This window comes from Pagrus pagrus (genome assembly GCF_965226575.1).
Source record: "Pagrus pagrus genome assembly, chromosome: 19".
Taxonomy (NCBI): domain Eukaryota; kingdom Metazoa; phylum Chordata; class Actinopteri; order Spariformes; family Sparidae; genus Pagrus; species Pagrus pagrus.
The window spans coordinates 17,063,377-17,089,626 of record NC_140203.1 but is presented as its reverse complement, the minus strand read 5'-3'; the positions used below and the strand labels follow the sequence as shown (position 1 = coordinate 17,089,626).

The window sequence follows — 26,250 nt, the reverse complement described above, 5'->3', positions numbered from 1 at the left end:
TAAACAACACACCATTTATTTTACAGGGTAAAAACACAAAACAACCCATTTTGTTTGTTAATACAGCATTAAAAAACAAGACTGAAATACACCCATTGAACAAATAAAACATTTTACACTGTGAATAAAACTTCATACATTGAAAGCATGCCATGCACATAAAGATGTCAGAATCAAAAAGAGCAAACAGCAAACTTTATTATGTTAAGGAAACTCCTCACTCACAAGCCCCAGTCACTGTACAAACATAAAATCATCTGAAGTAGACCTGGGTAAAATTTTATTTTGACGTATTTTAATTATTGAACTGAACCTAGTTTATCTTGCAAGTAGTTTAAGATCACTGCTTGTGTAGAAACAAAATATTCATACACATAAATTCCTTGCAAGCAGAAGTAGCTGAAGGGATTTCTTGACTTTGGGTAATAATGATTTCAGCTACTATTAACTAAAGCCCAGGTCTGAAACACACTCACGCGCACACACAAAATTACAACCACACACACAACCACACACACACAAACACACACACAAACAGATACCGTAACAGCAAAGCATGCAGCATGCACATGCACAAACTGTAGTACACACACAGAGCTGGATTGAGAGAGGAGGAGGAGGAGGAGAGGGTCCCCGCTTGTTTGAACGAGGGAGGAGCGCGGGAAAATAAGATGACAAGAGAGGAGGAGGAGGCCCAGAGGTCAACATGAGGTCATATGAGGTCAGAGGTCGGACAGGAAGAGCTGTGAGGAGGAAGAAGAGCAGGAGAGGGGAGGAGGAGGAGGAAGAGGAGGAGGAGCGGGGCGGCTGGGCAGCAGATATGACATATGACAGGTTCAGAGAAAGACTGAGAGTAGAACAGACAGAGATTGTCCTGAGCAAAAAGACAAAAGTCCAAGACGGCGAGAACATTGTTACAATGTCCGCTGTCGATCGAACTCTGAAGTGAGATTCTGTCTTGTTCTCAGAGAAAGATAGAGAAAGAAAGAGGGAGGGATAGAAACAAGGTATGAAGGCCCAGAGCACACTATCATCTGTGTACTAGTGCCACTTTTGACTAGTGTATCCATCCCAGACATACACACATGCATGCACACACACAGGCATGGACTGTATGTGTGCACACACTCACACAAACACACGTCCACACAAGTCATCTAAACAATCGCAAACATGTTTAATTGAAAATCAGAAATTACCCATATGTTAAGTGTCGGCCTGTTTGGCCTTATAAATGTCTTAGTTAACTCTTAAAATCACGTCAGTAACAGTAAAACTGAGTTATCCTCGTTTCTCATATTTACCAAGGAGAATAAGAACCATCATGTTCAGGGCTCAAGTATGAGGTGTGAAAAAGTGTAACGGAAAATTAAAAATGACTCGTGCCCCAGTGAGGAATGCACAGAGGCGGTGTTAGTGCATGCTGCAAAAGGCTGGGGTTCATGGTGGGAGAATGACACCATTCCTCAGACCTCAAAAACATCATTTGAGATTCATCATCATCATCATCATCATCATCATCAAGTCCATGTCATGAGCAGCAAACCACCATGCAGCCCGAGTTCAACTTCAACTTACCCCTTCTGAAAAACGGGGGTCTAATAACTCGTGGCTTGTGCACAAAGCGCGGTGGCCTTATGTCCGTGACCTCTTGTGGAGCAACAGAGACAAGGTAAAATGGCTGTTACCCCACACTCACAGGGAAGCAGGGATGTTTTCAGAGGTGGAAAGTATATGAGGACAACAGCTCACCTTACTGTGCTGAGGAATTTTGTGGTGATTTTTTTGTGGTGCTGACTATACCAGCTGTTGTGACTAATACATTCGTTTAGGAAAACAAAGTATCCGAGGAAATAAATCCTGGAGGAATAATTGTTAATTAAGTGTATTGATTTTTAGTCAACATGAAGAAAGTCATTCAACTTTTCAGTGAATATTCTTGTAAAATTCTGTTTATGAACCACTGAATACCTTTCATGAATATACAGTTTATCTCTGCAAAGATTACTAAGAGGATAAGAACAGTGAAATGACCTAACCTGATGGATTGTTTAGCTTTGAGGTAACAAGGTATTAAGACTAAATACAAGAGCATAGCCAGTTTTAATGCTGTTGTTAATCTAGTGGTGTAACACTGTTTGTACATAGATAATCTGATCTGAATATTGCATGTGGTGTTCAATGTGTTTGAGTGATACTTACCATTGATGACACTGGGGGACAGCAGGGTGGAGTCGCGATCGCTGAGTCGACAGGCACCTTCCTCTAAAGAACCAGGTGCTGGCTGTGGAGCCTGACCCTCCAGAGATGTTACAATGTCGGCACGATCTATGTTTTTCAGAGCGGTGTACAGGCTCTCCACTGAAAGGAAAACACATACATGGGGGTGTGGGGACAGATAGAAAGGAGAGGAAGTGGAGAAATATGTGCACGAGGACAGGGAAGTCAAGAAAGATGGGGAGTCAGAGAGTTTTCTAAAATAAGTTCATCTGACAAACAGTCAAAAAAAGAGATGAATAACAGCGGCGTCTTCACTCACTCTTGGCCCTTTTGCCTTCTCTGCCGGCCCACAGGTTGAGCAGAGCAGAGCTTTGGTCCAGCAAGGAGTTGGGATTCTCCACACGGATCCTATTGATGTCGTCCACACCGAACTGAAGCTCACGTGCCAACTCTGACAAACGGACAAGTCAAGTAGATAAATACATATCATACAAATACAGACAGATGCAGTAGATGGATAGCTCCTCTAATCTTTTAAATGACTAACCTGCCCAGCTCAAACCCAGCTGCTCAGATATGATGTTGATCTTGATCTCAGTCCTCTCCATAGCATTCACTGTGGCTAATGAGAAGAAGCAAAATTCCAGTGTCACCAAGAAAAATGGGTGTATAGTTACTGAATTAAGAAGATTTAAATGTAACTCTGACTCTAATTAAAATAAGATACAGAGTACTTCAAGTCACAATTTATTTGGACAGTCCAGGTGACATTCAGGTTTCTACACACCAATCAGAGACAACATTAAAGCCACTGACAAGTGGAGTGAATAATGTTGATAATCTTGTTACAATGCCACCTGCCAGGGATGGGACATATTAGGCAGCAGGTCAGTTGGCCAAACTTACGGGAACTTAAGTGCAGCTTTGACAAGGTTGAACCACATTTTCTTTTAAATCATGTGGATTGCCAGATGTGTGTGCATCATTTACCTGGAGAAGAGATTGTACGAGGATGCACTATAGGCATAAGGCAAGCTGATAGAGGCAGTATGATGCTCTGGGCAATGTTCTGCTGGGAAACCTTGCATACCTCCATTGTTACAGCCCAAGTACACCCCTTAAAAGCAATGGTTTTCTCTGATGACAGGGACATCTTTAAGCAGGATAACTTCAGGATAACTTTCGCCAGACTGTAAAAATTGTTCATAATTGGTTTGAGGTGTTGACTTGGCCTCCAACAACTCCAGATCTCAATCCGATTGGCCGAGCATCTGTGGGGTGTGCTTAAACAACAAGTACGATCCATGGAGGCCCCTTCTAGCAACCTACAGGACCTTAAGGAACTGCTGCCAACATCCTGTTGTCCGATGCCACAGGGCACCTTCAGAGGTCTTGTGTAGTCTATACTTCGATGGGCCTTGTGTAGTCCACACCTCGATGGGTGTACGAAAGGGACCTACACAATATTAAGTAAGTGATTCTAATGTTGAGGCTGATGGTGTAATTTCTTGTAAAATGTCGTGTCAAAGGAGTCTATAGGTATTCAGTGCTGTCAGGGTTTATGTTGGGACTTAGTGGAGAGTTAACTCTGGGCTGTCCAAATATATGTTATTGACAAATACTCAAATGCTGCTTTTGCTATTAGATTTTTGGGTTTAAATAAATCTTCTGTGTCCTCAAAGCCTTGATGTTGACTCGAGTTGCTGTTACAATTATTAATAGCAATACTTACCTTGACAAAGTCATTGCTCTGTTGAAAGAAATAAGCAATACCCACAACATTGTTTCTGTCCAAATAATCTTCAGGGTTAACACACCATATGGACAGGGGAGGTCAGAACTTGGGGTTCATTCAGGTGCTAGTCCCACCAATCAAAGTAGCATTCAGTAACCAATGTAGAGGGACTGAGGTGCAATGTAGCAGCGCTGTGTACTTGATAGACAGAAAAGGCCTTTCCCATTCAACCGCCCTGCCATCCGCAACGTTTAAACCAACCAGAACGGCCATCTTGACTCTGTTCATTTACTACAGGCCAATTAATATCAGGACTCCTCTGTCTAGCTCCACTGCGAGGTCCTGCCCATTCCCATTGCTAAGCTACGATGCTAATGCTAACAGTCTCTGCTGCCATGCCATTGGAAATCGCAGTGGAGACACCAGCGCCATGCAAACCAATCACAAAAGTCATTCATCTGTTGTCATAGCTACCAAGACACTCATGAAAGAAAAGGCTAATTTGCCATATGCCATGGAGCCATTTTGGGTCATGTTGGTGACTGCTGATCTTCTTTTGGTCACACATTCAATATGGTTCCCTCTAACTGCACTGCAAAGAACTCTGGGGCATACTGTAGAGCAGTGCATTGCATCCAAGGCTCAGTCTTTGTGCCATGCGTGCACGCGAGACAGATAGGGGGAAATAGAGTGGGAAGCGAAGGGTTTTGGGTAAAAAGGGTCAATGCAACATTCAGTGCCCGTCTCCGCTGTATATAAATCAGGAGAGGGCTGAGGTCAGGCAGAGAAGGACTCACCCACACCCGGCTCATTCAATGCACTGTAGCGTTCTCTCAGGGCGAGGGGGGTTAAAGTTCGTCTGCGCTCCTCACTTCCAACAACCTAATAGAAAATAAAACAGAATCACCACTTTTTTACCTTTTAATGCCCAATCTTTAGTCTGCAGGACATTAGCATTTGGTGGACTGCTGGTACATGAATATGAGCATGAAATATATAATTATACATATCAACAGACTGGACTTTCATCTTCTTCAAAGTGCCCTGTTGTAACCATTATCAAGTATACAAGGAAAACCTAACAAATATGAAGTCTCCCCATCAACATATGCTTTGGAACTAAATGTCCGAATTGATCATAAGGGGTTTAAAGACACAAAAATAGTCCATTTGTTTTAATTTAGGAGCGCCACCACCCTAACCCTAACCAGTAAAAACATCATAGCCTTATAAATTACATTGGTGTATTTTGGTTTTAATTAGCAGGCGCTTTTATCCAAAGCAATTTACACATAGATAAATAAACCCCTAAAATACTCATGATAAAAGCAAATTTATAGACCGGTTTGGGATACCACTGGACTGAAACAAACTACTAAGAGCACGTAGCCCTTTTCAGTTTGTGATACCACTTCAAACCACTGGATGACAGTAATGCATATGGTCTAGAGCCACAAGCTACAATGATGGTATGTGTTAGCAATAACTATATTTGACAAACCTGTCTTTAGTGTACATTAGGCAATAATGCAGTTAGCAAATTCATTTTCTCATCTCTACGTGATGGCAGTGCCTATTTAATACAGGGTTGTTTCTGGGTCAATGTCTGCTAGTCTATCAGCCAGAGCCTTTCTCACCAACCTGATTGTGCAATACTTGTCATGCTGTTTTTTTGGTAGGGCGCTGAAAAAGAACCCTTCCTATCACCTGTAGGCTGTTATAGCAGTAACTATGTCCCCAAATAATGTCATCACACATTACCTTAATTTCTATTTACACATTTTAGAACAACTTTAGAAAAAATTACTTCTTATTTGGTCATGTATCTAGACCTCTGTTTCATCATGCACATCGTGCTTGCATGGAGGTGTTTACAAGCCTTACCTTGACACATGGTGGCATGGTTATATTAAGGTTACACAGTACGTGCTGTGCGTCCTCGTATTTGGTGCACTTCCGCAGAAAGGATAAAAACCCAGCGGCATCCTTGTTACTATCTCTGACCTGACATAGAGACATGATGGATGGAGCGAGAGAAGGAAGGAGAGAAGAAAATGGAGGAAAAGGAGGAAACCAGATAGAGGAGTGGAAGAGAGGGAGAACAAAGGAGTAGAAAAAGAGCAAATGAAGAAAGAGACAGAGCATGAGAAAAGAAGAGAGAGGAGAAACAGAGCAAGAGAAAGAGGAGAGGAGGAGGAAGAGAAAAAGATCAAAACGGGTATTAGATCCCTCCACAATGTCTCGAGCATGAGGCGCAGTAACATGGGACGAGAAGCAGGGGGAAACAGGGATGGAAGCAGTCCGCAGGCAGGCGAGAGGGAGAGATTTACCTGCACATTTTACCTGGACGTCTGTCAGACCAGACAGTTACAGAGTGACCGTGAGAGAGAGAAAGAGAGACAGTGAGACAGACACGTACAGACAGGCAAGGCCGCAAGATAGGAAGGCAGGCAAAGAAAGTGAGGGAGTCACAGGACATGCAAACAATTACCCCATTGAGTCGTCAGGTACAAAGGTAAGTTGTTTGTTGCTTAGATACGACGTGATGAAGATTTATTTATCAAAATATTCATCTAGCTGTTAATGATCAGTAGTGTGTGTCACACTGACAGACAAGTAGATGGATTACCAAACAAAATCAACAATAAAAAAATTACATAAATATGTTAACAAGACAGACATGAGAAGGGCACACACAGTATGAAGTCTGGGAAAGAGAGGAGGTTTAAACAGCATCAACAAAATGCAGAAGGACAAAAAGAGACTAAGAAATTACTAAAAGTTAGGATCAGTAAGAAGTGATTCATCTGTAACCTTGGGGAGACACTTACAAAACTGTAACATTACATATTAGGGAGGTATTCATTATCATGCATTCATCAAAAGCAAATTTGATCAAAATGAAATAGAACAGAACCAAAATAATCTGGGAAAAATTTAGACAATGTTTAACTTGTCATTTTTTTTAAGAATGAATGAACACAATTTAACAACCACGAAGAAGAATGTACTGATCGACAGACATACACAGATTGAGGAACGTATCAATATATAAAAAATGATCAATATTATTACTGTCAGTTTTATACATTCATACTGTATAAAAATACAGCGAAATTCATAGATATAGTTCTTACTTTAATTTTAGACTTCAGGTGTTTTCAGGTGTTACTTTCTTGGTGTGGTGCTGCTGTTTTGTTGAATGAGTTAGATAATGAGTTATATATGTATTATTAACTCTAAATGCTAACGGTGAGGCGACTCAGACAGCCTTACAGATATGACAGTGGAAAGCAAACACACAAAAACCACAGTACGAACAGGTTGTTTGGGTGATCAGCAGGAACACTGACTAGCTGGCGAGAGGATCCTTGACACACGGAATCCAACGACTGAACGAACAAAACCACAGTACAGTATGAATATGTAGCGAGTGACAGAAGAAGCAGGCATATGAACAGTCAGGTAGATACAGACCTTGACAGAGACAGGCAGCCTGTTATCTCTGAAGGCCTGGAAGCTGAAGCTGCGGGGCTGCTGGGTGGCCTTCCTGATGGGCACTAGGTTCCCAGAACACTCCAGGTGCAGTGGCATGCCCTCCATCAGCTGCGGAGAGTTTCATAAAATGGTATGGGTGACAAGATAAGTCATAACAGCGAGGGAATCTCACAAGGATTTGACCCTTGTAAAACAGCCAGAGAGTGGATCGATATCATAAGACACAAACTCCTACTCCTCTGTGCTGCAGAGAGCTCTCTCCTTGCAGGATCATGTCTCCTAAGATAGGGAGGTTTTGGGAGCGATGCAAGTAAAAAGTGCTCCTTTTCTTGCATTGCATCTCATAATGCATTTACTAAGAATGACTTCTGAGAAGCTGGAACTAAATTCCTACTAAATAAATCATTCGTATAGTTATGTGAAATCTATTTCAGGGAACTATTTTGAGTTTGCCAGGATCCCTACTGCTTCCCATAACACCTTTCCCTTTGTCTGAAGTTAGCAATTTCCTTTGCCCCTGTGCTGACCTCAATGTCTCGACTGCGGGCCACTTCGGTGAAGTTTTCATGCAGCTCCAGTGTTTTATCCATCTTGTCATCTGTCATGCAGTAACAACGCAAGCGTCCCTCCCGCGCCTCGTTCATCTTTGCAAAAATGACAAACTTAGCCATATATGGGACAGACATCAGCTCCCGGTAAAGCAAATTGGCAAAGGTCACTGCCTCTGCTGTGCGTGGACAGTCTGCCAGCCAGAATCTGGATAAGATAGAAGAAGAGAAAAGACAAGGTTAAACATGTCAGATAGAAACTTGATTAATATTCAGAGCAGGGGAAGAAAAGCTGAGTCACCTTGCAGAAACATTGGTGGTAAAGTTGGCACAGTTGTGTGCGTACATCAGCTTGGTGGTTCCAGTGATGTCCTCCCACTGAGCTGGTGCTGTGCCACCTGACATACAACAACCACACTGTGTCATTCATGCCCTGATAACCAATGTAAAATAAGCTTACACACATAATTTTACAGCACATCCTGTGGTATCAGTATATCCATAAAATTCAACTTGAAGTCTTGATTATTTTCATTGTCGATCAATCTGTCGATTATTTTCTGGTTTAATCGATCTGTTGTTTGGTCACATGTCAGAAAATGGTGAAAAATGTCAATTAGTTTTTTCCAAGTCTTCAGATAACAACCTCAAATGTCTTGTTTGTCCACTACCAAAAGATATTCAGTTCGCTGTCACAGAGTAAAGAATCAGAAAATGTAAAGAAGCAGGAATCAGAGAATTTCAGAGGACGGCGATTCATTTAATTGTTGACAGTTAATCAATTAATTTTTTTAGCTCTGAAAAAGTCAAACTTCACAGAGAAAGTTCTTATTGTTTTGATGTGTTTCAAAATAGACCCTACCAATGACACTGCAGAGGAGGCGCAAGCTGGTGGTGTCACCCTCCCCAGCATCCCGAGGACTCTCCCTCCAGGATGGTGGCAAAGGGATACGCAACCCAATTGGACGGTGAAATTTGCGTCTGCGAGGCTCGATTGTAACCACTGGGCTGAAGGTCGCCTGGTTGCCAAGCTGCCGAGTCAGCAGTTCATCCGGGATTGGCTGCGCCTGAGGTGGAAGTGGTGGGGGAAAAGGTTATTAAAAAGGAGGATGTCAGAACAGATGGTTTAAAGGATATGGAGCTGAAGAAGGCTGGGTATAAAACTCAGGAATAAACACAATACAAAAACGGAAGGAAATATCGGTGGTCTAGAAGGACAAGATACGCAGGAAATAGAAAGTACACAAAGTCAAAACTGGGCAACACGTGCAATAGACTGAAACATCAAACTCGCAGCCATACTCACACATGCACTCAATTCATATTTCACACCTGACCCAACTCAGATCAGTGCACCAGCTCGGTCAGTGTGGCTCACAACTTAAATCAGGGAACTGAGGAGTGATGAATGGCTGGATGAAAGGAAAACATAAACAGAGCAGCATAAGGCAAAGCAAAAAAAAAAAACCATGCAAAATTTCCTTAAATAGCATCAGTGCTGTGACATATCAGTGCTTGACAGACAATGTAACACTGAAGTGACCCAAAAAAACCTGAAATGTTGAGCCCATAATCCGTCGTAATCATTCTGTCGTGAAAAACAAAACCAAGCGGAGGTGTTGTGGGAAAAGAGATAGTCAGCAGGAGTGTTTGCCAAGTTCGCATATGTGTGTCTGCGGAGGTCTGGATGAGTGACAGTTAGCCACACATTTGCCAAAAGCTCTGATTTGGCAATCTGATAATGCTAATTTAGAAAAAGTGCAGTATGGTTTGACAGGCTGAGATACTCCTCAGGTCATGTAGCGTAGTTCTTGGCAACGGCATATGCAGGGTGAGATAAACTTTATGTCATATACAGTAGTATGTTAATGGCCCGGAAAACCTATTTTCTAAATCAGTGTTTTCTCTATCTGAGGTAGTCATGAATATTATTATATATCATATATATATACTCGATTCAGTGGTATATATACTGTGTATTATATATTATAGGGTCATCATGAAGATATGAAATCCAGTTCATGGGTCATTAAACCAATTAAAAAACCTATATCTAAGAGGTAATGTCATCGTTTGGGCTTTTTAGTTCAGTCATTCATTTCCTGTTTTATTTTGTAGGTTCTATCATCATTTGTCATGTTAGTTTCATTCGTCCCTTATTAGTCTCTAGTGTATTTAAGCTCAGTTCACTTCTGTTCCTTATCCTGTTTTCGCTCCTCGTGTCTCACCTTCATTTGCTGCGTATGTACCTCGTGTCTTTCTGCCCTCGGATTCTTGCTTTTTGTTGCCTACTGTACCATCTGTGTTTTTTGGATTCACCTTTGTTAATAAAGCTTGCTTTTTGTTACTTCTACCTGCCTGCTTGTAGTTTGTATTGTAGCTTGCGTTCTGTGTTGCTAATCGTAACAGTATCAATGTTTTACATCTTAAAGGACCATATCACGGTTTTTAATTATTTTAGCCGGTTATTGCAACCACGCATAATACTGCTGATCACTTTATGTGGTGATTCTTAATATATTTTCAGATTGTTGAAGTAGCTGTTGGTTTCAGTTCATTTTCAGTAAAACCAGGTTCACTGTTCTGTTCATGCATAATGTAACTAAATGGAAACCACCTACAAGAAATGTAAGGAAAGAAAATTACATTTGCAACATGAATATAATTTGAAGTAAATGCAGAAAACATGCAAAATGGTTTCACAATAAAATGAGAATTAAGCATCTGTCAGCAATACAAACAATTCCCTCTACATGACTGATGCACAACACTTACATATTCAGACCTATTTGTCAAACAGAAAGGATCAACTTCAGGAAGTGAAATCTGTCTCAACTCAAAGTGGCTAAACGCAGCACAAACAGACATGCATAGGATCTATCTCATGTTTTTTAACTCTGCAATCATTCCTGCTCACTCATATTTCTCCCTCTACTGTATTCTTGCTCCAAATTGCAACTTCTCTCCTTACCTGTAGTCCTAGCCTCACTCTCTTGGTGACAGCCGTCTCTGGGAAGATGGCCTCGACGTGGGGAACCAGCTTACTGGTCAGCCGGCCGCCTTCTGGACCAATTAGATCGCTCTCCTGCTGAATGCGGGAGACTACAGCGAAGTAGAGGGGGAAGTCGGTGGAGATGATCCGACGGATTCTCTTCTTCTCCAGCTCGTCTTGACTCTCCAAGTCTAGACACAGGAACGAGTGAAGGAGAAGACAGTTTTTCTGTTTTATTACATATGTCCAGGTGAGATGGAGTTTACTTCCCATAAAAAAAAAATCCCCTCCCTGTGCCCTTCTTCTGTCACTTCAGAGTCATAAATCAAGATTAAGACTGATGCATGTCTCACTAACAGTTATCTATTACCATCACACTGACCTTCATCCATGCCATTAAGAATAGTTTCCAGCACTTCGTCACCGTAGCGATTGCGATGTTCCTTCCAGACTGAGCCATTTTCACTGCGGAGGACCACAAGCTCTCGGTCCCCTCGGCCCAGTGAGGCAAAGTGGGGAATTTCCACTATTACAGGTCTGTGAAAGAAACATAAAAACTGTGTTTGAACCTGGTTTTGAATGAGGTTTCAGGCCTGTACTTCTGTTTAACACACAGAGCATCATGGATTTGTTTGATATAAGAAAATACATACAAAACAAAATGTGATTTGGAATACATATATAAAAAAGAAGATTTTGTGGCCTTGTTTGTAAAAATAGTTGCTGGGACTATACCATTATTACCGGTGACTACTTGACATGTGTAAACCTTTTAATGTCCACTAGATGGCGCTATGAACATTACTTTTTAATTTCAAGTGCACAAGATACAGCACATTATTGTCATTTTCTTGCACAAATCCAGTCCAAGTCACTTTTACTTATAGTTTCTGCTAATCATCTTTAACACCCTTTAAAACTGTTCTACAAATCTTAATCTAATCAAAGTGAAAAATATCTTTGCAGGAAATATTTTTGCAGGGATCGCCACATGCCGCAAACATAAATTCACTTATCGACATATAGACAAAAAACACAATGTGCTGCACAACATTTCTTACATGAAATAAAACAAGTTCAACGTTTACTCACCCAAGGAATTGCATACTGGAGGGCCCTAGGGAGATGATACGGCTTGCTAGTCCCTCCCCCTCCACCAGTGGGGGAGGCGTGGTCAGTTTCTGAGGTTTGACCAGACGGCAGGTGATGCGTGTCGGGGCGGTGCAGGTTCGAGGAGGAATGATAACTCGCAGGCCGTGGTGTCTGCTGCCTCGCATGGAGCCTCCTCGGGCATCCACCATGAAACTCACCAGGAAGCTGAGAGTAAAAACAGTGATCCCACGATTGGAGAAAAAGGTTCACATGATCATGTCATCACATTTAAACTTCATGTGATTATGGTCAACATGCACTTAGCGTTAAATGACACAGGCACATTAAATTCTCTGGCTTTCCTTTCAGCTGAATGTTTTGAATTGATCTGGTCTTTGTCCGAGTGACTCATAAAGGAGACACCACTTCACTATGATGGTGCCCTTTTCATTTGATTGTCTCAATACAGCAGGGGAGGACAGGCATGTGGAGTGGCCGCTAAGTGCAGCAAGAATGACATGAAAAGATTTTAGAAAAGAGCCTCATGCTGTTTGATCCTGCATGAGACAGGAGGCGTTTGTGTGTGTGTGTGTTTGTGGCAGGGTGACTCTTTCCCCTAACACCCTCTCTTTATATTCTGCTTTTCAGAAGCTGACTCATTGTGCTCTGCATAAATTATGACTAAGCAGACTTAATAAACCTAAATTATAATATCTTAATTGCATGCCTTTGTGATTATAGTAACCACTTTGATTATCCAGGCCTTGTTGATTAATAACACATTTGTGATTACTATTATATTATAGCTTATCATTATGTTGTAACAAATAGTCAACACACAATATGTGCAGCAATTGAGATAATAAATCCCCTTGTGAATAAAGATATGTCTCATCTGGAGCCTGATTCTTTGATTGGAGTCAAGTCCACATCTGCCGTCTCAAACCTGTTGGAGCTTCCACACCTGGATTCAATGTGTGAACATGTATCATCCACTGACTGTATATAAAAATAGACAACATGACAGCTCCCTGAAAGTGAAGCTAAAACATCTCAATATCCCCCAAGTGACGAGTTGCAGTATAGGTCATAAACCCCTCCACCTTTCAGGTTAGCAGCCGGGATGAGCCAAACTAAAAACTCAAAGTACACGTCAAATACGTTTTTTTTTTTCGCCACAGATGGTTTCTGTCATTTTAGATCATTCTCATCACACTGATGTACTTTCAAGTGTTTAGTTGGGTTTCAATTCGATATCTGATAAAAAAAAAGGCAGTGTGAGATCATGACTGACAGCTGAGCCTCGCTTGCAGTCAGGTGTATGGGTGGAAACTCAATCCCGCGCTCTACCGCCTGACCAGTGCTGCGAATACTCTGTCGCTAAAATGACATCACCGGCACAAGATGGCAGCCCCTGTATTCAGGAAATTTTGGCTTCATTTTTGCACTGTGGTGGGAAGTGGAGACGTGTCATCCATCTTTATATACAGTATGTCAGTAGTATCATCCCGTGTGTAGTTACAGGTTTTTACTGTTAATTATCTATCAAAACAAGACTTTGCAAGATTGCCGAAAACCCAAATGAGACCCCTGCCTCTAACACACATTATACATGAGTCTAAATTCAGTGTTCTTTGACGGATTTCCACATATTTTCCCTTTATACCATCTGTGTTGTCCTTGGATGCTTTCTGTACTTCTAAAATACATTTTCAATACAGTTAACTCATTGAGTCTGCCAATATCCCTTCTTTATGAGAAGCCTGGCAAGAAACATCAATATGTAACATAATTTAACATAAATTAAATAGAAAATGAGGATTAACAAGCAGCAAAGTGGTTTATTAGCTGACCCAGTGTGAATGGGGCTGGCCACAGGGCTGACGTTGTCTGAAGTCTCTGTAGCCGGACTGCTTGGGATAAGAGAGTCTTCGTCATACTCCTTTGGCAGGGGGATGGGGGTGTGCTGAGTTCAGAGAGGAAGAAAAATAGACATGCAGTGAAAATTTGAGAGGCAGTGAAATAACCATGACTGAAAAGATTAAGAGAAAGACAAAAGCAGCAGGGAATGACAGAGAAGAGTCAGAAAGAGAGGAGAAGGTGGTAATAAAAATACAGCACAATGAAAGGAGCGAGAGAAAAGAGAGAAAATGACAGACAGAAACAGGCAGAGAGTAAATCAGAAAAAGAGGAGACAATCTAATGAAGAGAGATAAAAATACATGTCAGAATATGTTTTTAATATTGAAGGTTCAAATTAATATCTGTCGTCAACTGGATAAAAAAACAAATGCTTACAAAATGTCAGACACCCTTTCAACATCATGAGTTAAGCCTACCTGATCCAGTAGTACAGTCTCTGGGGACACACATGGGATCCTGGGAATAGCAGGAGAATATGGCCTGTAGGAGAGGAAGTGAGAACAGTGTACAGTCAGAATACAGCTGAGTATTATTCTGCCAGATTGATAGACTATTGTAATGGTGTGTTCACAGGTCCTGGTAAAAAAAACAGACAGCTGTAGAGAACGTTGAATTGCCTTGTGTCTGCTATATGAACTTGCGTTGCCATCTTATAATTTAGGATAGAGATAGCGTAAATGACGTACACTAGCCATTCAGTTACGCACCCAATCTCTTTTTATAACATCTAGTATGCCAAGTATTCTTGAAAATAAATCAAAAATGCAAAAAGGTGAGTGCACAATGACTTACGTGGTACCCATGCCACCCTCAAAGTCTCTAAGGGTTTTCTTTGGGGAGAGGAAGTCATCATCCTGGTCCTTGAAGTCATCAAGCTTGAGATAGCGTGCTCCATCCATCCCGAGCAACTCATCTCCTGCGGGCAAAAATAAAGAGGTGAGAAAGGTGGAAGAGGAGCAGAGAGGAAAAAACGAAAACTTGCAAAGAACAGGTTTGCACATAAGAGAGAAAAGGACAAGACCAGGGGAAAACAGGGCAAAATGATGCTGATCTCAACTCTCAAGTTCCTCCAGTCAGTCACAAAATGCTCTGCCAATGGAATTCACCTTTTTTCCCCCAATGCGTATTGTTTTTAAAAAAATTTTTTTAGGAGTGACAGTATCTTAAGACTGTGGTGGATGTCTCCACTTGAATCAAAATAATGTCACTTGGTTCAATTCTCCATAGAGGAAAGTCGTAACACTACCATCCTTCCCATCCCTTCACCTTCACGAAACCACAGAAAAACATGGCGCAAAGCAATCTGAAACATTTTACTCTAAGCAATGGAGTCAGACCAACAACAACCAGAGCCGATGGAAACCAAAGGAGTGAAAGAAGAGGACTGGTAAGACAGTGAAGATTAACACGGTTTAGGACACTGCATGGACAGCAAACTGCAAGGCACCTGGTGACAGCTTTATAGTGAGCATGCCCATTAAAGATGAAATCACATGTGGTGATGGTTGTTTTCTGTGTAGGAGAAAATACCTAAATTATTAAGGAGGAATGGTACTGAAATCATAATCATAACAACAATAGTAAACTATAAACTACTTGACACGACAAAGCTGCTTACAGACAATTAAATATTCAGTAGGACAAGCTGCACAGGTAGACAAAAAAATGTTAAAGAAGAAAAAAAACAGTACAATCAAACAAGTACAACAAGAACAAAATAGATTAAAATGGAGCTTGCATGTTAAAATGCTGTTAAATTTACATTGATTTAATTTAAAGCAGAAAGACAACTGCTTGAACAGCAACTGTGCGCGATGTTCACAGGTGGGTGTCACAGCTGGGGCACAGCATGTGTGTAATCAGCCTATAGATCAATTAGGCAGTAAATGGTAGGAGGACTCATTTTCAAAATAGCTGGATTTGGAAGGGAGCCACTTGTCTCTTAAATACTGGAGTTCGGTCAATAATGATTTCCACGGACAGATGTGCATTGAACGCTGGTAAAAGGAAAATGTTGTGACTTCATGCTGATGAAAAACAGACACTTCTTTTTTTCTTTCAAATAAATCTCTGAGCGAGAGGGAGAGGAGGAGAGAATAAAGATAGAGCAGATAAAGATAGAGAGGAGCAGACAGGGCTGCAGTTGAGAGCAGAGTCAGACGAACTGATTAGAAAAGACAATTAGTGACACACAGAGAAAATGAGAAAAGTGCATTTGGCAATGAAGGCACAAGTTCACGAGTCACCCGACCGGACAAGCCAGAGATACAGACACACTCCTACCTAAGGTAAGCTGGGCAACCCCTAAAAAACAAATGGAAAAAAGGTGTTATAAACAGTCATACACTTATTGAAATTCATGGTGGTACTGTGATGTGTCAGTGTACCTCCCATACAGTCTTCTTCTAACAAATCAGAGCTGAAAATTAATTATCAAAGATGCACAGTTGATTTATTTAACATAATCATAATGCATAGCCTACCTTCATCCTCTGAAACATCCAAAATCTCATCTACTGTCTCAGGGAAACTCATCCGATGCTTCTCTGTAGTGATCTGTGAGGAGCAGAAGGAGGGTGCAAGATAAGAAAATAAGAAAATGCAGGTGAGGAAGCTAAACTTGATCAAGACGAGACAATCGTTTGATTGAACATCTGAGTCATGGCGTCTCAAGGATACCTCTTTGCGTATTGGTGTAACCATGTGAACCATGCATGATGTGTTGCTCACCGTGGAGACCGACTCCTCGGTAACCAGTTTCAGCACATCGATGACAGAGATGTAACCCAGCCGCTTGGCAATACCCAGGGGAGATGTCCCATTCTATACAGAGAAAGATGAGTAACATCATGCGAAATGTTCCTATGGATGTTTCTGTTCAAGGGTCATTTTGATAAAATTCTATGTAGAGAAATAATTTTATTTAAAAATAATACATCTACAGAGTTTGTAGAAAGGTGCATAAAGAAACTCTTTTCCTTAAAAACATTATAAGGATTGTGAATTAATAACTTTACAATGTTTGTGGGTTCCGAAATGATTGTTTTGTTTATCTCTGTATAAGAAATCTGACGGTTGGTTCTAGCGTCTAACAAGGTTTGTGAGCCAACAGGATAATACCACTGGTATCACGTGGTATCTGTGTTTCGTCAGCAATCAACAGTCTTGAGTTGCCAGTTTGTGGAAAAAAACGCTAGAATGGCTGACTTCTACAGTATGCGCCCGGCATACTGTACTGCCCTAATGTTAGTTAGCTAGTGTTAGCCACGTTAACGTTAGCTAGCATTAGCAACGTTAACGTTTGCTAGCTTGCGTTAGCAATGTTAGCTTGCAAACAACAGCAGCACTACAACACTAGTGTGAAAGCAATTGAAGGGGGAGATGGAATGCCACATTTAGTGGCTTTAACACCTTTTCAACAAAAAAAAAAACGTGTTTTTATGCCAGATTATGTTATAATGTCATAAACCTTTTACTTTGTTTTTACAATATAGGCATAAAACAGAAAGTGAAGGAACATATAGAACATTAAAGGGGAATTCCCAGTAATGAGAGGAAGAGGAATGAGAGGATACGGTATTTAAAGGGGTTGCTCACCGAAGTAATCTCATTGGGCTGGGCACCATGTTTCAACAACAGGGTGACAATATCTGTATGGCCCTGCTGAGCTGCCTGGTGCAGAGGGGTGTAGCCCATCTGGGGAAAAAAGAAGGAAGATGGTCAGACTAAAAAAGAGACTCAGAGACATTACTATTCAAAACTATACCAGTGTTGCTCCAGCCATTCTACTCATGCTGGTTAACATATTACTGGAGGCAAAACATCAAGTGCCAAACAAGTGAACAAAACACACATGCAGTCATATATGCTAAAACATATTATACAGGTGAGATAGATATAGTTCACCCTCGTCTTGCTGTTCACATGGGCCTGCTGCTGCAGAAGGAACTTCACCATCTTGATGTTGCCATAGTGACAGGCGACATGAAGCGGTGTGTAGCCCATCTGGGACAAGGAGAGAGAGACGGCTGTTGTTCATCAAAGCTTGTGTACAAATTCTTATAAACATGAGAATACAAAATTGTAAAAAGGCAGCAAACAGTAAACAAGCTCAGAAATGATTACATATTCATTTACAAGACGAATCACCTACTTTGAGGTTACACTTTTATATTGTCTTTTTAGTTGCTTGGTAGATTTATTATAAATCTTAAATGTCTAAAGAATCTGATAAGCTAGTGTGACAAGACCACACGCTGTAAATTGAATATTCATAAGAGAGAAAAGAAGAAAAAAAAATCGGATTCTTAAATCTAAAGGCTCATTTTTCAGTGTAATCTTTTAAGAGATGTCAGCTAATAATACCTTTTCTATAATTGTGTGTACCAGTGGAGGTGGTGTAACTTACCCGTGAGGCAGCGTAAATGGAAGCTCCTTGTTTGACCAGCGTGTCAGCGATTCCTACATGACCTTCCTGAGCCACAAGATGCAGTGGGGTCAATCCATTCTATAAGAAAAATGGACCCGAGACATGAAAAATGTGTTTTTCAAACAGCATTTTCAAGGTTCTCTAATTTTCAAAGGTGATAAGAAAAAAACATAAAAAAAACCCCATACATTTTCACTCCATTGTATTACTGTACCTTGTTTCCCAGATTCACGTTGGCCTGTTTGGCGATGAGCAGGGCCACAATGTCAGGCCGCCCCTCCTGTGAAGCCAGGTGCAGGGGCGTGATGCCTTGGAGGGACTCGGCATTGGGCGTCGCCCCATTCTGCAGCAGACAACTGGCCACTTCCATCTGGTTCTGCTTGGCCGCTATGTGAAGGGGAGTGTAGCCATTCTGTGGCGAGAAACACAGACATAAAGCCATTGTTTATCTTAACACTGATCGTATCTAATTTTAGATTAAAACTTGAATGCACTCGTGTGCTTCAGGGCGCAAAGATTGTTATTTGAGTTACTATATGTTTAAGTATTACACTTGTTTTTTCACGATTATTTATCGACTTGTTAAATGTTTAATATTCATTGAATCACAATTATTATTGTTTTGGTATTCTAATTCTAGTTTAATTATGTTTTTATTTTTTCACATTCCAATCCTAATGTCTGAATATTATTCATAATTAAAAGTTTATTGCTGTATGCTTGCATTATTATGCGATAATATAATCCTTATAGCAGTGGCATAATGTCTGTTGCAGGCCTTATGCTGTGTGCCTATGTGAGTATGTGCACACGCATATGTGAGCATCTTACTCGGGCAGTGCTGTGTGCAGATCCTCCCTTGCTGACCAGGAGTTTAACAACATCCAGGTTGTTGTGATGGACGGCCACATGAAGGGGTGTCAGACCGTTCTGTTAAACAATCACACACGCACACACATACACATGGACACGTATAAACACGCACAAAAACACACAGAAACACATATATATGTGAAACATCACCATGATAAATCATCTCTATGTGGGCTCCTCACAGCCTTGTAAAGAGTGCTTTATTGTTTTTGTTCACTTCGGGGAGCTGAACTACAGGAAGCACAGATTGTCTCACCTTCCCCGCTGCATTAGGGTTGGCTCCTCTCTCCAGGAGCAGCTCGGCCACATCCACCTTCCCATATTTAGAGGACACATGGAGAGGAGTGAAGCCTTTCTGCTCAAAAGATAACAGAATTTGGAAAGCCCATTTCATCATCATATTTATTCATAATCACCAAATCAAACTCCATGTAAACAGATAGGGCAGGCAGGAGCCACGCTGCAGCAGCAACTTAGCTGCCACGCAGCCTTTGTGAACACAAACACACGAGTGAGCAGCAGCAGCTCAGCAACGCGACTGCCACGCAGTTCACAGGCATCCAGTGTGTCTAGCCTGTAATGTTTTTGCAGTAATTGAGCATTATTGCAGAAGCAACCATTTTTTCCTGTCATGGCTTCTGTCCTACCTTTGTCATCTTGGTCTGCTGTGCTCCAGCATCCAATAAGATTCGAATAGTGTGGATGTGTCCTTCACGCGCAGAGATGTGTAATGGTGTGTGGCCCGCAGTTGTAGCTGAGTCGGGATTGGCCTTGTGCTCAAGGAGAAGCTTGACAAGCTCCTTGTGGCCCATGCGGGCCGCACAGTGTAAGGGTGTCTGGTCATCCTGCACACAGAGAGAATGAGGGTAATTGGTTATGTTTTATGAAACTTTTTCTGCAGATTAAAAGGCAGCAATGACCTCCTTCAGATACACTGAATGGCAACAACATATAGTACACACAAAAAGCTTGTTTACATGACGACATAGCTCGTACCTTTGCCTTTGCATCTACTTGTGCTGAATTCTGCAGCAGGAACTGAGCAACTTCACAGTGTCCTGCTCTGGACGCCATGTGGAGGGGAGTCTCCACTTTCTGGTGCAGAGAAATGCAAAAAGTAACTAATGTAACTGAAATTTTCAATCAATTCATCAATAACTACATAGTGCTGAACAGTGCATAGTGTTTGTTTAATTTATGTAGTACTTGTGGGTATACTGTAGGCCATACAGATAAAAACATGATTTGTACTTTTATTCTTTAATTTGTGATCAGTTTTATACATATATTTCTTGTTTATTTTTAAGTTTATTTTAAGATTTTTCAGGAGTCCACAGTTCAGACATGTCTACTGATTTCAGTCATTTAGAAACAATTCATGCTCATTGAGCAATATCCTTTTTAACAGCAATGGCTTCCTGTGCTGGCGAAAAGAGAATTAATCCATCTATTCCTAATTGTTTAACGTTTGACCTACGAAATTAATCTTCTCAAGTAATTAATTATTGAATTCAGAGTGGAATTAACTCTCTTTTAAAAATGTGAGTCCAGAGAGGTACTTTTTGTGGACAATCTAGACAAATGTTAATTCTCTCAACTGGCGATGTTTTATAAGTGATTCAAGAGAAAAAGGAAAAGAAAAGAACGTTTAGGTGGAAAAAGAGGTTCTCACCACATTGGAAGCATTGGGTGAAGCTCCTCTTTGGAGCAGGTTCTTCACTATGTTCAGATGGCCCATGAATGCTGCTACATGAAGAGGAGTGAGACCAGACTGCACACAGACAAGAGTCGAGGCTCAATATCAATGCATTACACAGAAGTCATGTGACATTCTTGTTTAGAGCCACAGATTTGGACAGCAGAGGACAGAAAAGATAAGGAATTCTTTATCAATGCCACTTTTCATTTTCAGACTCCGTCCCTTGTGGTCACATCGCCTCACCTCTGTGACGGCTTCTAGGGAAGCAGAGTGCTTGAGCAGCAGGTCCATGGACCGCATGTGGTTCTTCTTGCAAGCAATATGGAGAGGTGTGAAGCCATTCTGGAAACACAGGGGAAAAAGGTCACAACTAGTGACACATGTGAAAAAAGTCCTGAAGTCAGAATCACTTTATGGCTTATACTTTTAGATCCAAAGATTGTTTATAAAAAAGTTTCAAAATTATTTATTTCTCACTCCCGCGTTGTGTCCCTATACTGATGGCAACTGCTTGATGTGAAAAAGATGTGTGTGAAGGGGGATGGGTGTAAAAGATTGGTTTTACTTTTAAGCTTTTGCACGTCTTCAGTTAAACAGATATAAATCTGCGTACCTTTAAAGCTGCAACATGTAAGAATTACGGGTGAAACATTAAAAAATTAACTAAAATTATCAACAGAATGTTAAGAAAGAACCGTTTTGAGACTGAGCTAACTAGCTAACGGCTACAGTTAGCAGCAGTTTGTGGTTACTCTGTTGAAATGTTGCCCCCTACTTGTCTTGAGCATGAATTCGACAGGTGGCCAGTTCATAATTGGGACATTTATTTCTTGTCAACATAAGGATCAAAAAGACAAAAAAACAGTTACTATGATCATCTTGATTGGCTTTTGAGAGTCATCTACAATGAACAACCCACCAGAGCGCGTGCATTTGCTTTGGCCCCCTTGTCCAGTAGGACTTTGGCCATCCGATGATGACCACAGTGGGCTGCTACATGAAGAGGGGTTAAATGGTCCAGTGTGATATCATCGATCTCAGCATTGTACTGCAGTAGCTGCCTGACGCAGTCCATGTGATCCCCCTGAGCTGCCATGTGGATGGGGGACAGACCGTTCTGTAAGGAGAGGAAAGGAAAAGTAAGGGAGGGAGAAAAAAAGTGGAGGAGAGTTGGAGATAGATTTCTCAATGTTGCCAAATAAAGCCCTGTGCACACATCACGCTGTAGCACTGAGTCAATAAAATTTACTTTCTTGGGCTGAGCATAGCACAGTATGAGTCCTTAGAGGGGATATAATCAATGCATAGTGCTAAAAAAGTCAGATCAAAGTGAGTTTCTAGCAACATGGTTTATATGCAGATTTTCTGATGGAATCTCACTCAATAGTTGGATTATTTCATAAGATTCAGATAAGAAGTCAAAAACAGTACTGAGTTCCCAAGGATAGCAATAACTGCAGAGATTGCAGTACTTCATAAATTCATCCACCTTGGTCTTAGCCTGGATGGGAGCACCGTGTTCCAGCAGGATCTCAATGATTCGAACGTGACCATTCCTGGCTGCACAGTGGAGAGGAGTCAGCTCATCCTGCAAAGAGATGAGTTACGAAAGAGAGACACCGGGACAGTAATTGGAAAGATGTTAACGATGCAAGAGACAGAAATGAGCAAAGGAAGGATGACGAATGGGGGGAATTGATTGTGAAGGCTTTAGACATGCTTAAGTGACAAAGCAGAGTGGAGTTAAATGGTACACTACCTTAGTCTTGGCATCAATCTGTGCACCTCTGTCCAGCAGTAGTCTGACCATCATCACATTGCCCCTCCTGGAGGCTATATGAAGGGGCGTGATGCCATTCTAGAGAAGCCGGGGCAGGAAATAAGTCAGCACCCTTTGTAATCATATTAAAGTTTGACAAGTCGAAAGTAGAATCAAAGCTATTAAAAACCTCAAAATGTATAGGGAAGTTGTCAAAATTTTGATCCTACTGCTGAGATCAACTGACCTTGGGGGTGAAGTTTACATTGGCTCCTCTGTTCAGCAGCAGCTGGGCTACGCTCATATTCTCATAGTGGGCAGCAATATGGAGAGGTGTGAAACCAGTCTACATGGAAAGAGACACAGGGGAAAGTGGAAGGATAAAAGTGTAAATAAGGTCATTAAGTAAGTTAGAAAGAACAACTCTTAAAAACACTGTATATTTAACATGTATAATATGTATTTTAATAAACAGCATTATTCTTCTGATAGAAAGCTTCGAGAGTTTTCTTATTATTCAAGGACACTGCATTCGAACTGTATTTTTTTCTTGCTCATGCAACATTCCTGTAGGCTGATTGTCTTGTAACAGTAGACTAAATAAACCTCTACACAATCTCACATCCTCAGTGAGTCTGTATACCTTGCTGAGAACATCAGCGTTGGGGTCATTTTGCAGGAGCACTGCAGCGGTGCGCGTGTCGTCGTTTCGCGCAGCGATGTGCAGTGCGGGGAGGCGGACCTTGCCCTTGGTGCCATAGTTGATGAGCAGTGCCACAACATTTTCATGGCCCTGCTGGAGGGCTACTGCCAGAGGAGTGAAGCCATCCTGAGAGAGGAGACAGCAAGTGAAAGTGATGGAGTGATGGCAGTCTGATGACATTGTAAAAGCAGATGCAGTGAAAGATAAATTATCCTGTTTGCTTGTTTTGTTTCCTGGCATGAACACAATCCGCATACTAACCAGATCTCAATAATAAGGACTGCCCTAATTGTGCCAGGCAAGTCAACGGCAGTAGCAAATGCATAAGCTATCTCACTTTTTTGGCATCTCTGTACCAATTGGGCACTGGTGAGAAAATGGCAATGGGTAAAAACATTCAAGTGGAAAAACATTTCCATTATTAAAAATGCTAAATATTGAATAACCTTTGTTGCACAACATGGAAACTGAGAAATGGGCCTTGTGTCCTTTAGAAAATCATCCCATAATGTTTGTTCATATTTATAGCCAATGACAGCTTTGACATTTACAGGTGATCTGCTTGTTTCCATAAAAAAAGGTTTAAGTCAGAAATGGTTGAGATGATTTGGTTTTACAATGTATCATATTCCCAACGAACAATTCTTTAGCTACTTCATTTCACTAACATACTCTAAACACCACATAGTGTCTCACACAGACACATTCGATGTTCATGGAGGTAATAGCTAATCATCAGTATGGCAGGTCTGGGAAACCTCAGCCAGTTTGAAGACACGTACCTCTGTTGGGAGACTCTGATTGGCGCCATTCTCGAGCAGGAACTTGACCACCTCTAAATGATTCTCCTGTGCAGCCATGTAGAGAGGACTGAACCCTTTCTGTTAGTGCACAGATACATCATGTATAGTTACAAACAAATAATAATACGGGCCTAAAGCCATACTACAAGATGTGATGTTTGCCAAGTATTTATCTTTACACACACACTCATCCTTACTAACACCTTATGTAAAAAGGATGGACATCTCTCTAGCTGGCGTGCCACATATACAAGCACAGAAATACACAAATGCGCACACACACACGCACACACAGAGAAACTTGCACACTCTGCTCTTGCACACAGCTTGCAGTGACTCACATGTGACTGGGCATTAACGTTGGCACCGTAGTTGACGAGCTCAGCCACCACTTTCTCCTGCCCTGCCAGTGCTGCGATATGGAGGGCTGTGTTCCCTTTCTGGAGGTTAAGCACACATAGACACACAGACACACAGACACACACAAAACCACACCAAAAGAGAGAGAGAGGGAAAAATCTGAGTGAATGAAAGGAAAATAACTGCAACCTAATGGCCTAGTTTTCTACAGTGAAATACAGCATGTGTATTTCAGTGTACAAGAGAAAACTGTGACAGCGAAAGCAGCTCAATTTTGTTCATTAAGTTCATTTAACGGCAAAAAGCCTACACTGCCAGTAAAAAGGCAACAGTTATGATGAAATGAGTATGCTAAATAATTCTGGAAAAACTTTTCAAAAGAAAAACTTGCAAGATACATGCCTGACTGGCTTTGAAGAAGTATTGCACCTGTTTAAATGAGCAAAAGCAGTTTGATACCTCATTTTTTCAATAGGACAACTGATAATTCCATCCTCCTAATATAACTTGTTCCTCAAACTTTTTTCAGAAAAAATCTGATATTCATACAATATCTTAAAAATTCATCCAGCTCTGGTGACATAACATGATCTAAATTCACAGTCAGTATAAATAACAGCTAAAGCTAGAAGCATATTGCATTTATTTTCAAAAGAATGACTTACTGCTGACGAGAGGCTCTTCAGTAATCTCACATAGCTGGTTAAGTTTTTGTGGTTACAGGTGGTTACTGGCGAATTGTTGCTACAGTTGGTCTGTAGTTGCAGTCCAGCTGAACTAGCTCAGAGCTACCGATGGCTGATAGAAATATCTACAAGAAATCCTTTGTACCAAGTGCAGTTAAAGTAAAAAATGAAAGTAGGTTCTGCACTGAAGGATGGTGCTCCTGACACATTGCTGTAGTTTTGTTCACAGAAGGTTTATTTTCCTGAACACTTACAGACGGGTAATGTGAATTGAAGAAGAATGTCTACTGCTGAGATGTGTCTTTCTTGCCTTTCGCAGTTCCTCTTTTATGTAAAGTATGTATTGTCACATGTATGTTTTCAGTTGAAAACATGTTTTAATTTATGTCTTATGGTAAAACTGAAGGCACATTCACATTTGTGGACGATAAAATCGTAAGGCCAAGTAAGACGTTGGGAAAATGTGACAACTAAAAGTGCTTTATTCACTTAAAGCAGATACAAGGTTAATCCTGACAGCCCCTGTGGGCCCTGCTGTTGTTAAGATCTTACCACCGGACACAAAGCAGATTCTAACCTCAGGCTGTGAGACGCCTAGATGCATCGTCAGCACTCCGCCAGAGAAAGGTTTTATTTGTATGACTTATTTTAATATAACAACTACATAGAATTAGGCTATCTTGTTTGTTTGCTTACGTAGGTCATAAATAGGCATCAGTATTAAATTGAGTCTCATTACCAGTGAAAAACTCCTTGTTGTACATTTCAGTGTGAAATGGAAAGTACAGAATGTACCTTGGTGGTGGCTTCCAGCTCAATGCCAGTGTGTAGTAGCTCCAGGACCATTTTAACATGACCTTCTTTAGAGGCCAGGTGTAACCCGTTAAGACCATTCTGAGGGAGAAAACAGAGAGATTTAGTCAGGCCAGA

General features: G+C 41.1%; 1 protein-coding gene across 4 annotated transcripts in view; it reads right to left on the bottom strand.

Annotated features, from left to right (window-relative positions):
* The window catches only part of ank1b (ankyrin 1, erythrocytic b), an 86,066-nt gene that overhangs the window by 12,520 nt on the left and 47,296 nt on the right, over window positions 1-26,250 (bottom strand). Inside the window, exons 6-42 of one of the 4 annotated variants that reach the window (XM_084383390.1) lie at window positions 26,116-26,214; window positions 24,616-24,714; window positions 24,254-24,352; window positions 23,412-23,597; window positions 23,016-23,114; window positions 22,769-22,867; window positions 22,499-22,597; window positions 21,929-22,126; window positions 21,253-21,351; window positions 20,983-21,081; window positions 20,307-20,405; window positions 19,958-20,155; window positions 19,567-19,665; window positions 19,269-19,367; window positions 18,652-18,849; window positions 18,417-18,515; window positions 17,915-18,013; window positions 17,606-17,704; window positions 16,739-16,831; window positions 16,492-16,564; window positions 16,292-16,312; window positions 14,801-14,924; window positions 14,425-14,488; window positions 13,939-14,051; window positions 12,086-12,310; window positions 11,376-11,530; window positions 10,973-11,184; window positions 8,864-9,068; window positions 8,303-8,399; window positions 7,981-8,209; window positions 7,433-7,561; window positions 5,840-5,959; window positions 4,753-4,837; window positions 2,768-2,842; window positions 2,540-2,671; window positions 2,203-2,361; window positions 1,579-1,650 (exon numbers count right to left, since the gene is read on the bottom strand). In XM_084383390.1, the coding sequence (XP_084239516.1) occupies window positions 1,579-1,650; window positions 2,203-2,361; window positions 2,540-2,671; window positions 2,768-2,842; window positions 4,753-4,837; window positions 5,840-5,959; window positions 7,433-7,561; window positions 7,981-8,209; window positions 8,303-8,399; window positions 8,864-9,068; window positions 10,973-11,184; window positions 11,376-11,530; window positions 12,086-12,310; window positions 13,939-14,051; window positions 14,425-14,488; window positions 14,801-14,924; window positions 16,292-16,312; window positions 16,492-16,564; window positions 16,739-16,831; window positions 17,606-17,704; window positions 17,915-18,013; window positions 18,417-18,515; window positions 18,652-18,849; window positions 19,269-19,367; window positions 19,567-19,665; window positions 19,958-20,155; window positions 20,307-20,405; window positions 20,983-21,081; window positions 21,253-21,351; window positions 21,929-22,126; window positions 22,499-22,597; window positions 22,769-22,867; window positions 23,016-23,114; window positions 23,412-23,597; window positions 24,254-24,352; window positions 24,616-24,714; window positions 26,116-26,214 (4,549 nt within the window). Of the gene's footprint in view, window positions 1-1,578; window positions 1,651-2,202; window positions 2,362-2,539; window positions 2,672-2,767; window positions 2,843-4,752; window positions 4,838-5,839; window positions 5,960-7,432; window positions 7,562-7,980; window positions 8,210-8,302; window positions 8,400-8,863; window positions 9,069-10,972; window positions 11,185-11,375; window positions 11,531-12,085; window positions 12,311-13,938; window positions 14,052-14,424; window positions 14,489-14,800; window positions 14,925-16,291; window positions 16,313-16,491; window positions 16,565-16,738; window positions 16,832-17,605; window positions 17,705-17,914; window positions 18,014-18,416; window positions 18,516-18,651; window positions 18,850-19,268; window positions 19,368-19,566; window positions 19,669-19,957; window positions 20,156-20,306; window positions 20,406-20,982; window positions 21,082-21,252; window positions 21,352-21,928; window positions 22,127-22,498; window positions 22,598-22,768; window positions 22,868-23,015; window positions 23,115-23,411; window positions 23,598-24,253; window positions 24,353-24,615; window positions 24,715-26,115; window positions 26,215-26,250 lie in introns of all 4 variants that reach the window. The other 3 variants (XM_084383391.1, XM_084383392.1, XM_084383393.1) reach the window with 3 other exon arrangements.